General features: G+C 31.9%; 1 protein-coding gene across 23 annotated transcripts; it reads right to left on the bottom strand.

Annotated features, from left to right (window-relative positions):
• Window positions 1-6,334: 6,334 nt before the first annotated feature.
• On the bottom strand, window positions 6,335-12,937 carry LOC108209473 (endoglucanase 25). Of its 23 annotated transcripts, none has more exons than XM_064086444.1 (15): window positions 12,922-12,937; window positions 12,620-12,681; window positions 12,436-12,530; window positions 12,292-12,346; window positions 11,983-12,090; window positions 10,685-11,356; window positions 10,490-10,587; window positions 10,188-10,249; window positions 10,004-10,098; window positions 9,860-9,914; window positions 9,551-9,658; window positions 8,800-8,923; window positions 7,587-8,152; window positions 6,902-7,039; window positions 6,335-6,798 (listed from the first exon to the last, which is right to left on the bottom strand). In XM_064086444.1, the coding sequence occupies exons 13-15, from the start codon at window positions 7,719-7,721 to the stop codon at window positions 6,721-6,723; spliced, it is 351 nt and encodes a 116-aa protein (XP_063942514.1). In that variant the 5' UTR covers window positions 7,722-8,152; window positions 8,800-8,923; window positions 9,551-9,658; window positions 9,860-9,914; window positions 10,004-10,098; window positions 10,188-10,249; window positions 10,490-10,587; window positions 10,685-11,356; window positions 11,983-12,090; window positions 12,292-12,346; window positions 12,436-12,530; window positions 12,620-12,681; window positions 12,922-12,937; the 3' UTR covers window positions 6,335-6,720. The 23 variants fall into 23 exon arrangements, 22 of the variants coding, with proteins under 22 accessions (XP_063942514.1, XP_063942521.1, XP_063942528.1 ...); XM_064086451.1 differs by lacking the exon at window positions 12,922-12,937 and having other exon boundaries at window positions 7,587-7,896; window positions 8,018-8,152; window positions 12,620-12,885; XM_064086458.1 differs by lacking the exon at window positions 12,922-12,937 and having other exon boundaries at window positions 7,587-7,893; window positions 8,018-8,152; window positions 12,620-12,885.
• Window positions 12,938-14,486: the final 1,549 nt, after the last annotated feature.

The following is a 14,486-nucleotide window of genomic DNA, read 5'->3' as shown; positions in this document are numbered from 1 at the left end:
TAAATGAGCCGAGCTGAACTATCTAGAGTGCTCGTGTATTGTTTGTTAAAAAATTAGTGAACTTAAACTCGAGCTTGAGCTTGGATCGACCCAAAAATATTGTTTGAGAATCGACTCATTAAAGAATAACTTTGTTTACGAACGCCTCACGAACCGCTCACAAACATGTCTCACGATCTATCTCACGAGTTTTTGCTCACGAACCGCTCATTAATCTTACGCTCACGAACATGTCTCACAAATTTTTACTCACCAGCCGCTCATTAATTTTGTTCACGAGCTTGTTAAATAAACTTTGCTAACGAGCTAGTTATGCTCATAAATTTATTTACGAGCTTGTTTGTTATTAAATTTAATTAAAAAAATAAATTAAAATTCTAACAATATATATTTTAATTTATGCTCTAAGGAATCATAAATTCATAATAATCATCCATTAATAAAACTCCTACATCCTTAATCCAAAATAAACAAAATAAACAAAGTTCGACATAAATAAATTAAAATAGAACATAATTGTTTGATAAAAAGTATGGAGTTAATTTGGTAAAAATTCATAGAGGAAGAAATTAATGTTGACATCCATATTAATATATATATATATAGAGTGAGGTTCCAGAGAAAACTCAGTTATCAAGAAAACCGAGAAACCCTCTTAGATGCCGTTGATTATAAAATAGAATAATAAATTTAATTTAAAATTTAGAGGGGCAATCTTGGACATAATCTTATTTATATATCAGCATATCTTCTATTCTTGGTATGCTGCACAACTCAATAATGTCAACTCAATAATGTCAATCTAATATCAATCAAATTCTACCCGAATCAAAAATCTAGACAATCTTGGACGGAATCTTATTCAAATATTTGCATATCTTTTATTTATGATATCTTGTACAACTCAATATCTTTTATTTTTTTCAAAAATCTGCATAAAATAGTTAATGGAATCTAGTTATATTTTATTATTATGAATATAAACATCTAAAGGAATTCAATTAGATCTTATACATTTAAAAAATCGAATTCAGTAATTTTATACATTTAAAAAGTATAATGAAATTTTTATTAGGTGTTTTTTATTTTGCTTGTACTATAAATTTGTTGACAAAAAATATTAATTTAGAAAAAATTAAATTTGGTCAATTAAACTTGGAAGGACCAACCCACATCAAGTAACTAAGGAAATATTTTACTGAAAGATTCTTTAAGAGGAAGATCTCGTTAAATATGAAATTAATGTCATTAATTTAATGTATTTTTATGTTACAAAAAGATTTCATATATACTAGATTTGATTGATATCATCAAATATCACAATATAGATCACTATTCTACAAATTTGAGTGAACATCTATCGGAATCTCATAATATTATAATATTTTAATATTTAACTAAGTGTTCACGTGTATTTTAATATTTAATATTTTATTATATTCAACCAAACATTTTAAAGAATCTTCATATAAAAAAATGATATCTTTAATAAAATCATGATCTAATTGTACTTTCTAATATGAAATAAATATTCAGAGTAATGTACAAGTGAACATCTACAAGAATCTCTACATACTGTTATGAGATAGAAGTAAGTAAAATTATAACTTAAGTCATTGTATACAATTTTTAGTAAATTTGTAATATTAATATTATAATATTAATTAGTAGAATCTTAATTAATTATCACTTAATTAAATAAATTATGTTAATTTAATTATTTTTTTATTTAAAAAGAACACATATTATATATGATCAATAAACGGAACACCTAACAACTTCCAATTTAGTTATAATTTTACTTAAATCTATCTATCTCATAATAGTATGTTGAGATTCTAGTAGATGTTCACTTATACATTACTCTAAATATTAATTTCATTATCATTTTTTTTCGCTCAATCATTAAAGTAATATTAAATTATTATTTTTATTACAGATTAAAAAGAATAATTAGATTATGATTTTATTAAAGATACCATTTTTTTATATGAAGATTCTTAAAAATGTTTGGTTGAATACAACAAAATAATAAAGATTAAAAGACACGTGAACACTTAGTTGAACATGAAAATATCATAATATTATGAGATTCCGATAAATGTTCACTCGAATTTGTAGAATAATATATAGTAGAATAGTTAAATTGATATTTTAATAAATTTATATTATTGTGAAATGTTTGCTCAAATATAATCGAATAATATATAGTCGAATTTTTAAAAGAATCCTCATACAAAATTATAATAATATCTAAACTTTCATTCACATATAAAGAAAGTCATTAGCAATTTCACCTACAACTAAAAAATACTTTTTGTATGATATAGTAAAATTAAAATTTAAAAATTATAAATTAAATTAAAGTACCCTCAAAAAATGGAAGTGAATTCAAGTCTATGTCATTTTCCTTAAAATTTTCTTGAGTCACTTGTATAAACTCAAATTGCCCTGCACAGGAAAGAATGATTTCATTATCAAAATGCAAAAGAAGACTACTTTAAATGGTTACTTGCAAAATAAAATATCCCACTTCATACTAAAAATATTTGTATGAAATGCAAAAAATAAATGTATTACGTTAAAAAGAGTACCTGGATGCATATTACTTTCTGAATTCTGAAGCATGTCATCTGGAGAAAGATTTAAATCAATACACTTGGTACCCATAACTTCTCACTTTAGCTTTACGCTCTCTACAATTTTTTGAGTACTGACTATCTCAACATTGCTGACTATCTCAACATTGTTTACAATATATAGACTTTAATTGGAGGGAAATTATAGAGGGAAATGAAATTTTAGATTTTTATTCAAATTTTAGTTAAAAGTGGGGGAGGGAACTTTAAAGAAGAATTTAAACAGGTCAATAGAAATCATTCAATTTATTAAACAAGGCAATAAAAATCATTGAAAATTGATTCAGTAGGTTCCCCATACAACAGCAGTAAATATACATGCATGAAGTTACGTAAGGGCAGTAGTGGAAATGACTTCCATAATAAATACATTTTCATCCCAGGATAAGTTTTCTTAATATCTGTGCTAACATCTTAAACGACTAACATATCAAAACAGAGGGAGTAATCAGTATATAGAAGTTTGATTGCTGTAGTGTGAATACCAAAGTAAGATTTGGTACAAATCTTTTCGGAGAAGGAAATGTATTGATTATATGCATTAAATACACAGTATTGATTGAATGCATTAAATATAGGTAGAAGATTACCATACTATCCTTATTAATTAGATTTGATTAATTTTTCTGATAAATTACAATTTATAAAATTAACGGTGATTAAGTGGGTTTCTCGGTTTTCTTGATAAGCTGGGTTTTCTTAGGATCTTCCTCCTATATATATATATATATATATATATATATATATATAGACACACATATTAATACAATTAAATTTTTATAAAATATCGAGCATGTTAACGAGTTCAGTTCACGAGCAAGTTTACGAACTACGCTCACAAGTCATGTTCATGAGCCACGCTCACGAGTCAAGTTCACGAACCATGTTCACGGGCCGAGTTCACGAACCATGTTCATGAGCTAGTTCACGAACTACGCTCACGAGTCAAGTTCACAAACCATGTTCACGAACTCATAATTCGGACTTGTTCGCGAACTATCAAGTCGAACTCTACTGTGCTCAAGTTCAGCACGTTTATAAAACGAACCTTAAAATTGTGCTCAAGATCGACTCGTTTATGAATCGAACCGAGCTCGAACCGAGTTCAAACCGAGCTCGAACCGAGTTTTTTTCGAACCGAACACCGAGCAGTTATCGAGCATATTAAGTCATTTACAGCCCTAACTATATCCAATTTTAAGCTTATAAAATCAACTATTAATTTCAAAACATATTCCATTCTTATATATTATTTAAATTTTTATAAATAGTAATAAAGTAGAAAATACTCCTATTTATTATTTATTATATTTTTCTTTCTTAAATAAAAGTTTATAATTTATATTTATCAAAATAATTAAAATAATCAACAAAAATGTGTTTCTTGTCTATCTTGAATTATGCGAAAAATTTAAAACAATATGTGATTGATGATGGAAAAAGTATCACTCCTTCTCCCCAAACATAATTTCGTATTTTTCATTTTCTTTAAGAATGTTTCACACAATTTTTTATATTATAAATTTTTTAAAATTTATAAATTGTTATAATATAAAATTTAATCTCAGGTAGTATTTTCATTTAGCTTCATCAATCTACGAATATGCATAAAAGTACATAATATTCTGAATCCAGACGAAAAGAGGAAGCTTCCTCACTCTGATGTTTACATCATTTATTTAAATTTTAAATCTGAGAAATATATTATAAATAATTTCATTTTCAGTTTTTTATAATAAATCTTAAAGTGATTGTGGATCATGTGTTTTGGCTTTAATGAATGAAAATTCCAGCGACCATTAATATTTGTCTCTGATTTGACTAACGAAGCTGATGGGGAGCAGAGTGTTAACCACAATTTAAAACCTAAGCTAAATTCCAACCACAATTAGCCCCCACAAATCAAACTCATGAAAGCGGAAAGTGTCAATACCCATTTAATTTTATACGTTTTTTTTAACTGTTCGACACACATTTCGATATGCTTATAAAATATAGTTTCTTAAATTTTTTTGGGATTTTTTTTTTCTCAATAAAAATTTAACATCCAAACTTTAATTAAGAAAAAAATTTTTAAAAATAAATTATAAAACTACACTTTACAGGAGCATTAAAGTTCTTGATGCATCTCTATCTCCCGATGTATACTATATACAGGAGGACGGAGGGAGTATTTATTTAAAGACTCTTAAATCTCCATATTCAAATGATTTGATGTTAGAAAGACTTAAAGCAGATATATTGACTATTAACAGTAACTTAAAGTTATAATTAGGCTTCAAAGTTGATTACTCTTATAGTCCCAACTCCCATGTCATTAGTTGACAGAACTCTATGAATTCGACGGAGTCAAATCTTACTTTAAATGGGTCACTGGCTTGTTGTCACTTCACTAATTACAACTAGCTTTATAGCCCGTGCAAGGCACGGGCAAGCTCTAATTTCATTTCTTGTAGGTTATAATGTCAGGCCAGAAAATTACATATATGTTGTGTTGTACCAAGTTCAAAAATATATAGTCACTTTTGTAACTTTTGTAGTCTTAGATGCATGGCAAGGACATCCTCAGCCTACAACCTATCTGTTAGGAATCAATAATTTTTGATGATAACATAAACATTTTTGTAACATGTCTTACTTAGAATCCTTATCAAATTTCAGTTGTAATTGTTACATTTCTTGTCTTTGGGAATTATCAACGGATGGGTAGAATAGGATGGCTAATTGTAAATATCCAATGCCATGTAATTTTATCTAAGTGAAGGATATTCAACTGATGAGATGTAACTGTTCAACTGATAAAGACTGGATGATGTTTCAACTGATGAAAATCAAGCATTCAACTGAAGATAAAGTGTTCAACGGATAATGCTGAGGAATTCAACTGATAAGACTGGAACAGCATTCAACTGATGGAGTTTGTAATTCATTCAACTGATGAGCCAGGCATTCAACTGATAAAGTCAATAGCAGTTGAAAGCAACCAGTACCTTCAACTGATAAAGCAAAGAGCAGTTGAAAGTGACTAGAGCTTAAGTCTGACAAATCACATGGATCGAATTACACTAAAATAGACATGGAAGCCTAATTAGGAAAATAAAGAAGAAGCAGAAACATACTTATCTCATGCAGTGCAATCTGGATCAAATCAAGATGATGGTCAAAGATGAAGACATCTCAGAAAGCATGCATAAGACAAAGTTGTGCAGCATTGTTCTTAGATTAGAGTGCATTTTGTATTCTAGCTAGAAGCTTTGTAAAACTTGGAGTATATAACCAAGTTAGTAGCATCAGTTGAACTTGTTCAAATTACTTGAGAGAAAAATCTGAGAGTTAGAACTAGTTTTGAGTGATGAACCAGCAGCTGTGCGAATTGTAAAACAATCCACAGATTCTTCTATATAAAATCTCACGGGTGGATCATTCAATCCACCCGTATTTTTAATACTTGGTGTTTTTCTGTTTACTGTGTTCTTAGTGTATTATTCTTGAATCTTTTAAGTTTGTAAAAGATTGTATTCAACCCCCCCCTTCTACAATCTTTCTCATAGTTGGTGTAAAATAACACTATCATAGGCTTCTATAGAAACACATAAGAATAAATTGGAAAATGTTTTCACTATCTGCAGAGATAGGAGAGATATCTTGAGAAGAGTCAACATTATATCCTACATATTCACTTTCAAAAAATAATATTAAGAAAGAAACGATAATATTTAGGATGAATCCAATATCATACGTTTTTGGACATTCCAATATCATAAGAAAAAATAGACCACTGATATTCTGCTAGTGACATAACTTAGATCAACTATCACCCTCTCTCTAAAGGAAAAGTGTTATTGAAATTCTTGAATAAATAGCATAAATTACATAGAAATTATCGAGGATCAAACACAGAACCACAATAACATTCTGTCAAAGGTGTTTTTTGTTCTTCCACTATATCATCTCCAAGTTAGCCAGCATTAAGTGCAAGGCTGGTACCGTTAGTCTGAGAGCTTTCTGAATGTGTCATTTTCTCCACGCGAAGAGTCTGCAGATCCATTAATTTACTTTTGGCATATCATTAGTGTGAAAGTCAGCTGATCAACTTCTTGGTAGAGTTTCCGAGGCTTTTTGGTGCACCACATTTTGAGCGGAAAGCAATGACATTGTCCTTAAAAGTTAATAAACTACGGTGAGATCCATCATACTAAAAGTAAAGAATTTGCATGTCTCTATAATTAAAGTTGGATAGAATCACAGAAAGTCTAACATACCTGGGTCTGAGCAAATGAACGGAGGATATCAGTTGAGTAGAAATTTGGTCCACAGTACCTTCCAGGTGTATCCGCAGCATCCATATAGTCACTAAATAATGTAGCCAAAAATGCAGCATTGACAAGATACTGAAGAGGCTGAGGCATCAGATCAGTAGCTTCTTTAAAATGGTATTTGCGAAAGAATCATCTAAAATCTGCTAAACGGCATATCTACAAAACTAAATTTCTAAGCAAGTAGTCATATAAATCTGCTGGAACCTGAATAACACACAACCTCGTGCTATAATGATCCGTGTATGATACAAAACAAGTAGTTCATAACACTGTACTGAGGATCATAAGTCCTTCAACTTAAATGCACTGTGTACACCTTTAATATATATAAGCAAACTAACAAGCTTAAGAAAGAATGTAGAGAAATATGATGCATTTTATTGGTAGTAACAGTGCTCATAAATCAAAAAATGATTAGTAGATTTTAATTCTTCTTTTCAAGATTTAAATGCCTGTATAGGGTAAGAAATCTAATAGATTAGCTGTTGAGCTTAGGAACCTAACATTAAATATCAATCACTACTCCAAATAGCAGAGCATCAACAATGTAGTAATACACACAACGAACTTGTCAATTATGCAGCAAGAGGAAATTTCAAACCAAAATACCAAGACTAACAAAGCTTACTTCAGCTCCCGCAAGCTTGTTATCCCAACTAAGTACACCATAATCTTGGCCTCCCCAAAAAGCACCAGCATGTGTGGCCATTTTAATATTAGTAGAAAGGGAGAGGTTAGAATTATTTCCTGTAGCATAATACATCCACGCACCTCCCCAGACAAACTCGTCCCAATAGCTAGTGGAGTTATAGAAAATTTCAGCCTCCGTACCTACGGGCTACGCTACTATACACAAATATGTAGAGATAGACAACTAATGATAGTTAGAAGCCTCCATAGAACCTTCCTCTTCATTATGTAGTAACCACAGACTTCTTCTGACACATTTATAAAAAGAAACTATATTATAGAGTATAGAAAAAGTAATCTAAAGTAAAATCATTAGCCTTCAACTTTCCATCATAAAAAGTCCTGCCACTACACATCTAAAATCCTCACCCTCCAAGCTGGAGACATAGATCCTACTGCAGCTTGTATTTCATGGTGGACCTTTCAAGGGATGAACAGAATTTGTGGCTTTCATTTTATCAGACACATAATGTGCAAGCACCTTTCTTTCAGTTTTCTGTCATGCTGTGACAAGAGAATGAAACGGGGTGTTCAAATACGCAAAATGTAGATAATCAATAAAAAAAAACTAAACGTTCCCATAAGCTTTGTAGCATCCATACCTCATATGACTTATTTGCGACATCAAGTACTCATATGAGAACTATAAAACTGAGAGTTGTGCGGAGGAGGATAGGGACAGTCGGGCATCAGAACAAGATAAAATCGTTGTAATAAAGGGTAGGAGACCTGAAGCTGCTGTTACCGAGGTGGATTAAATTGTGGACAAGGCTCTGACATGGCAGTGCGAAATGGAATAAATTGGCTTAACAAACCCCCATGTTGCAGCATTATATAAACATTAAGAATCACCCTAAATAGGCTCTAATTTTGGGGGCTTAAAAAAAGGAGAATACACAAGAGAAGTGGGTATGGTTAAAGAATCATAGCTCTCGATTTGGAAAATTTCACTTGAAGAGATTAGAGAATCAGGCTCTCAACTTGGAAATTTTGATCGTCAGTCATAAATTCAAACAAGTAACACAAGTTATTACACACAGCCCACCATAATAGTTCTTTCTTTTGCTAGACCAACATAACAATTTCAATTTCAACACACGCATTTCTAATTCATCCACCAAAGCCAACATATCGAAAAAGAGGCATCTTACCCAGGATGTTTCTTCATCAGCTCGGATCAAGTAACCTTAGTACTTGGTTTTAGGCTTCCTGACGATTGTCACCATGCAATGAGCACGATGAGCACAGTAATCACTCACACTTCCCAGCACAGCCCTGCAGAAGTGTTGAATGGTGTGTTATTTATCTGATAGAACTAAACTATGAGGATAAGTTTCGTCGACTGAAAAACTAAAATAGCCTGCAAGTGTTCCAAAGTAATTTTATTTTGCTGAGAGAGTAAGAACAGAGGCTTGGATATAGACCAGGATTGTATAAAGATACGCTAATTATGTGATTAGCTTCGGCTTTGCAACTTCTACTCATCTTGTATAAAATAAGAAATGACATGTACCCTTTTATTGAAATTATTATATATACTCCAATGTCCTGACTTTATTGACTTGTTTAATTTTTTTATGGTCAAATTGACCAAATTTTGACCAAAATTTGCATATATATTGTAAAATCGAAAAATATTTAAAATTCATATTATTAGAAAGTATATGTATTCCACTTTAAGGTGTAATATTCTAAAACATAAATTGTAGTTAAAGTTTGTTTAATTAACCATAAAAACAACCTAATCCAAAATTTTGGCACCGAAGTAGATTCCTTAATTTTAACTGAGAAAGGGGAAAGGATATTAAAAAGATTGAAAAAGCACTTTCTGTCAGGCTTCCTACACAAAATAGGGAAAAAAAAATTCAAAGAAGAACTCTGAAGAAGTAGAAATATAGAAACCTCACGGATGTGCCAAAATGATGATACTTTCTGGATGTCTTATGCAAGAACACCATCTGTTATCAAACCACTCACAAGTGATTGAAGGTGGAAAGGCTCGAGCTTTGTCTAGACATAAAAACACAGTAATTAGGGGGAGATATCATTACTGACCAGATACACGCGTTTAAAACTTTGTGAAAAATATTGTGTGATCCTATGTCATGAAACCAAGTTTAAGAATGTCTTAATCATTAGAGATTTACCAATAAGAGTGTGTTGTCTGTTAAGATGTAAATTCATGTGAGAGAGGATGTAATGCCACCATACCTAGATTGCTAGAATCCATAAACCTTTTTGTGACATGTTTGTTATTCCTGAAAGACTAAACAATGAATTTGAATGATGATAAACATGTACCAAAAAAATCCTATTTCCAAATCAGGGATAATTTTGGTTCTGAATGCAAATCACCTGCTAGAATTGAGTAGTGATAAAAATCGTTGTTAATCTGTTGAAAAGGAACCTCTAGAGATACCCATATGTAGAGAACCACCTCTACTTTTCCACTGCAACCATTCAAACATCCGATCATTTCCCCATATACATAATCTGAAATAAAATGAAATTAAAATGCCAGCCATAACTGTAAACTCACCAGGGTGATTGATTTTATTAGGTCCGCAAGACATCCGATACATAGAAGGCACTCAATCATTTCTGCGAACACATTGAAGGCAATGCTAATTGTCAAAGAACAAATAAAATGCGGCCAGCAAGAATTTATTCATCACTTAGCGGGAGTGAATAGTGATGAGATAACAGGAAACATGTAGCAGGAGTCGGGATATAATAGGAAATTGTAGAGGCGGAGGTTTTGGAAACCGGGAGATGAATAGATTCCTTGTGTAAGTACGTGTGTGACTGACTTGGCTATATGATTGGATTAAAGTATCTTACACCAAGCTGATGTGGTGATGACATGGATTAAAATGGCTCAACCAATGTTCTTGTAGACACATAATGTGCAAGCACCTTTCTTTCAGTTTTCTGTCATGCTGTGACAAGAGAATGAAACGGGGTGTTCAAATACGCAAAATGTAGATAATCAATAAAAAAAACTAAACGTTCCCATAAGCTTTGTAGCATCCATACCTCATATGACTTATTTGCGACATCAAGTACTCATATGAGAACTATAAAACTGAGAGTTGTGCGGAGGAGGATAGGGACAGTCGGGCATCAGAACAAGATAAAATCGTTGTAATAAAGGGTAGGAGACCTGAAGCTGCTGTTACCGAGGTGGATTAAATTGTGGACAAGGCTCTGACATGGCAGTGCGAAATGGAATAAATTGGCTTAACAAACCCCCATGTTGCAGCATTATATAAACATTAAGAATCACCCTAAATAGGCTCTAATTTTGGGGGCTTAAAAAAGGAGAATACACAAGAGAAGTGGGTATGGTTAAAGAATCATAGCTCTCGATTTGGAAAATTTCACTTGAAGAGATTAGAGAATCAGGCTCTCAACTTGGAAATTTTGATCGTCAGTCATAAATTCAAACAAGTAACACAAGTTATTACACACAGCCCACCATAATAGTTCTTTCTTTTGCTAGACCAACATAACAATTTCAATTTCAACACACGCATTTCTAATTCATCCACCAAAGCCAACATATCGAAAAAGAGGCATCTTACCCAGGATGTTTCTTCATCAGCTCGGATCAAGTAACCTTAGTACTTGGTTTTAGGCTTCCTGACGATTGTCACCATCCAATGAGCACGATGAGCACAGTAATCACTCACACTTCCCAGCACAGCCCTGCAGAAGTGTTGAATGGTGTGTTATTTATCTGATAGAACTAAACTATGAGGATAAGTTTCGTCGACTGAAAAACTAAAATAGCCTGCAAGTGTTCCAAAGTAATTTTATTTTGCTGAGAGAGTAAGAACAGAGGCTTGGATATAGACCAGGATTGTATAAAGATACGCTAATTATGTGATTAGCTTCGGCTTTGCAACTTCTACTCATCTTGTATAAAATAAGAAATGACATGTACCCTTTTATTGAAATTATTATATATACTCCAATGTCCTGACTTTTTTGACTTGTTTAATTTTTTTATGGTCAAATTGACCAAATTTTGACCAAAATTTGCATATATATTGTAAAATCGAAAAATATTTAAAATTCATATTATTAGAAAGTATATGTATTCCACTTTAAGGTGTAATATTCTAAAACATAAATTGTAGTTAAAGTTTGTTTAATTAACCATAAAAACAACCTAATCCAAAATTTTGGCACCGAAGTAGATTCCTTAATTTTAACTGAGAAAGGGGAAAGGATATTAAAAAGATTGAAAAAGCACTTTCTGTCAGGCTTCCTACACAAAATAGGGAAAAAAAATTCAAAGAAGAACTCTGAAGAAGTAGAAATATAGAAACCTCACGGATGTGCCAAAATGATGATACTTTCTGGATGTCTTATGCAAGAACACCATCTGTTATCAAACCACTCACAAGTGATTGAAGGTGGAAAGGCTCGAGCTTTGTCTAGACATAAAAACACAGTAATTAGGGGGAGATATCATTACTGACCAGATACACGCGTTTAAAACTTTGTGAAAAATATTGTGTGATCCTATGTCATGAAACCAAGTTTAAGAATGTCTTAATCATTAGAGATTTACCAATAAGAGTGTGTTGTCTGTTAAGATGTAAATTCATGTGAGAGAGGATGTAATGCCACCATACCTAGATTGCTAGAATCCATAAACCTTTTTGTGACATGTTTGTTATTCCTGAAAGACTAAACAATGAATTTGAATGATGATAAACATGTACCAAAAAAATCCTATTTCCAAATCAGGGATAATTTTGGTTCTGAATGCAAATCACCTGCTAGAATTGAGTAGTGATAAAAATCATTGTTAATCTGTTGAAAAGGAACCTCTAGAGATACCCATATGTAGAGAACCACCTCTACTTTTCCACTGCAACCATTCAAACATCCGATCATTTCCCCATATACATAATCTGAAATAAAATGAAATTAAAATGCCAGCCATAACTGTAAACTCACCAGGGTGATTGATTTTATTAGGTCCGCAAGACATCCGATACATAGAAGGCACTCAATCATTTCTGCGAACACATTGAAGGCAATGCTAATTGTCAAAGAACAAATAAAATGCGGCCAGCAAGAATTTATTCATCACTTAGCGGGAGTGAATAGTGATGAGATAACAGGAAACATGTAGCAGGAGTCGGGATATAATAGGAAATTGTAGAGGCGGAGGTTTTGGAAACCGGGAGATGAATAGATTCCTTGTGTAAGTACGTGTGTGACTGACTTGGCTATATGATTGGATTAAAGTATCTTACACCAAGCTGATGTGGTGATGACATGGATTAAAATGGCTCAACCAATGTTCTTGTTGCAGCATTATATAGATAATAGATTTCAAATATTAATAAACCTACAAAATCCTTCGAATTGTATATGATTAAAGCCAGGTACTGTCAGTGTTCTAAAATTCCCCGATTTAACCGATTAATCCCCGATTAATCCTCTGCAAGGTCGGCCACCGATTCGATTTTTGAAATCCGATTAATCCTTATATATATTTCTTAATCAAAGTATATATGATAAATTATTAAAATTAAAATACTATATTACTTTAAATATGAATAATTATAGAGTTCATGAATATAGTAAATATATTAGTTACCAAATAGCTAATATAATAATAACTAAATATTAAATAATATTTTAATATTAAAATAAATCCGATTTTCACTCCGATTAATCTTTCCGATTAATCCCCAATTTTCGATTAATCCCTGAATCGGTAGCTCAACCGATTAGGTCCGATTCCCGATTTCTGTAACACTGGGTACCGTAACATTCCTTCATTTCCATCTCGGAGCATTTTGCATTTACCACTTATAAAATAGAAAAAAATTCCACTATTCACTCATTATTCATGGAATCATATAGATGATCTAGCAATGATGGACTTTTTATTAGGGCTGAAAACGAACCGAGTCGAGTCGAGTTTTACCGAGTTCGAGTTCGAGTCGAGCTTTTTTTTACCGAGTCGAGCCAAACTCGATTATCTTATCGATCTTTTTTCTTGGTTCGAACTCGAGTTCGTTAACGACCGAGTCGAGTCGAAACCGAGTCGATCGATAAAAATTTCATTTTTTTTTCTTTTCTTGGCTTTGATTTTGTCTACACACTTAAAAAATATTAAATATTAAAAGTTTAAAATAAAAAGAACAAAAACCAAAAATCTTATTATTAATCCATTCTTTAAATAATATAAAAAAGATTATTTTTTTAGTGTATATAGCTTACCGAGTCGAGTTCGAGTTCGAGTTTAACGAGTCGAACTCGAGTTCGAGTCAAAATCGAGTCGAGTCGAGTCGGACATCTAAAAAGCTTGGATCGACTCGTTAAGCTTATCGAACAGATTTCGTTGTTCGAACTCGAGCTCGTTAACGAGTCGAGTCGAACCGAGTCGAGCTTCTTACCGAGTCGAGTCGAGTTTCTTAACGATCAGCTCGGTTCGTTTACAACTCTACTTTTTATCCTGTTTAATGAATCACATGAAATTGAACCCAACTCCATATCTAGAATAAAATATATGAAATATGTATTAACTACGAACGGGAGAATAAATAAAATTTTCTACTCAAGTTGGAATTTGAGAAACAGATACAAAGGGAAATAAATTTATAAAACATTCTTGGAAACAGAATTTTGCTACTTTCTCCCTCAGTTATATATATTTGGGGAACGGGGACGCGACGCGGATTTTAATGCTCCCGTAAAGTATAGTTCTATAACTTATTTTTAAGATTTTTCTTCTCTGAATAAAAGTTTGAATGTTATATTTTTATTCAGAAAAAGAAAATTTTAAAAATAAGTTGTCTAACTATGTTTT

This window comes from Daucus carota, chromosome 2, assembly GCF_001625215.2.
Source record: "Daucus carota subsp. sativus chromosome 2, DH1 v3.0, whole genome shotgun sequence".
In the NCBI taxonomy this organism is placed as follows: domain Eukaryota; kingdom Viridiplantae; phylum Streptophyta; class Magnoliopsida; order Apiales; family Apiaceae; genus Daucus; species Daucus carota.
The sequence above is the reverse complement of the archived record's forward strand: the minus strand, read 5'-3'. Positions and strand labels throughout refer to the sequence as shown.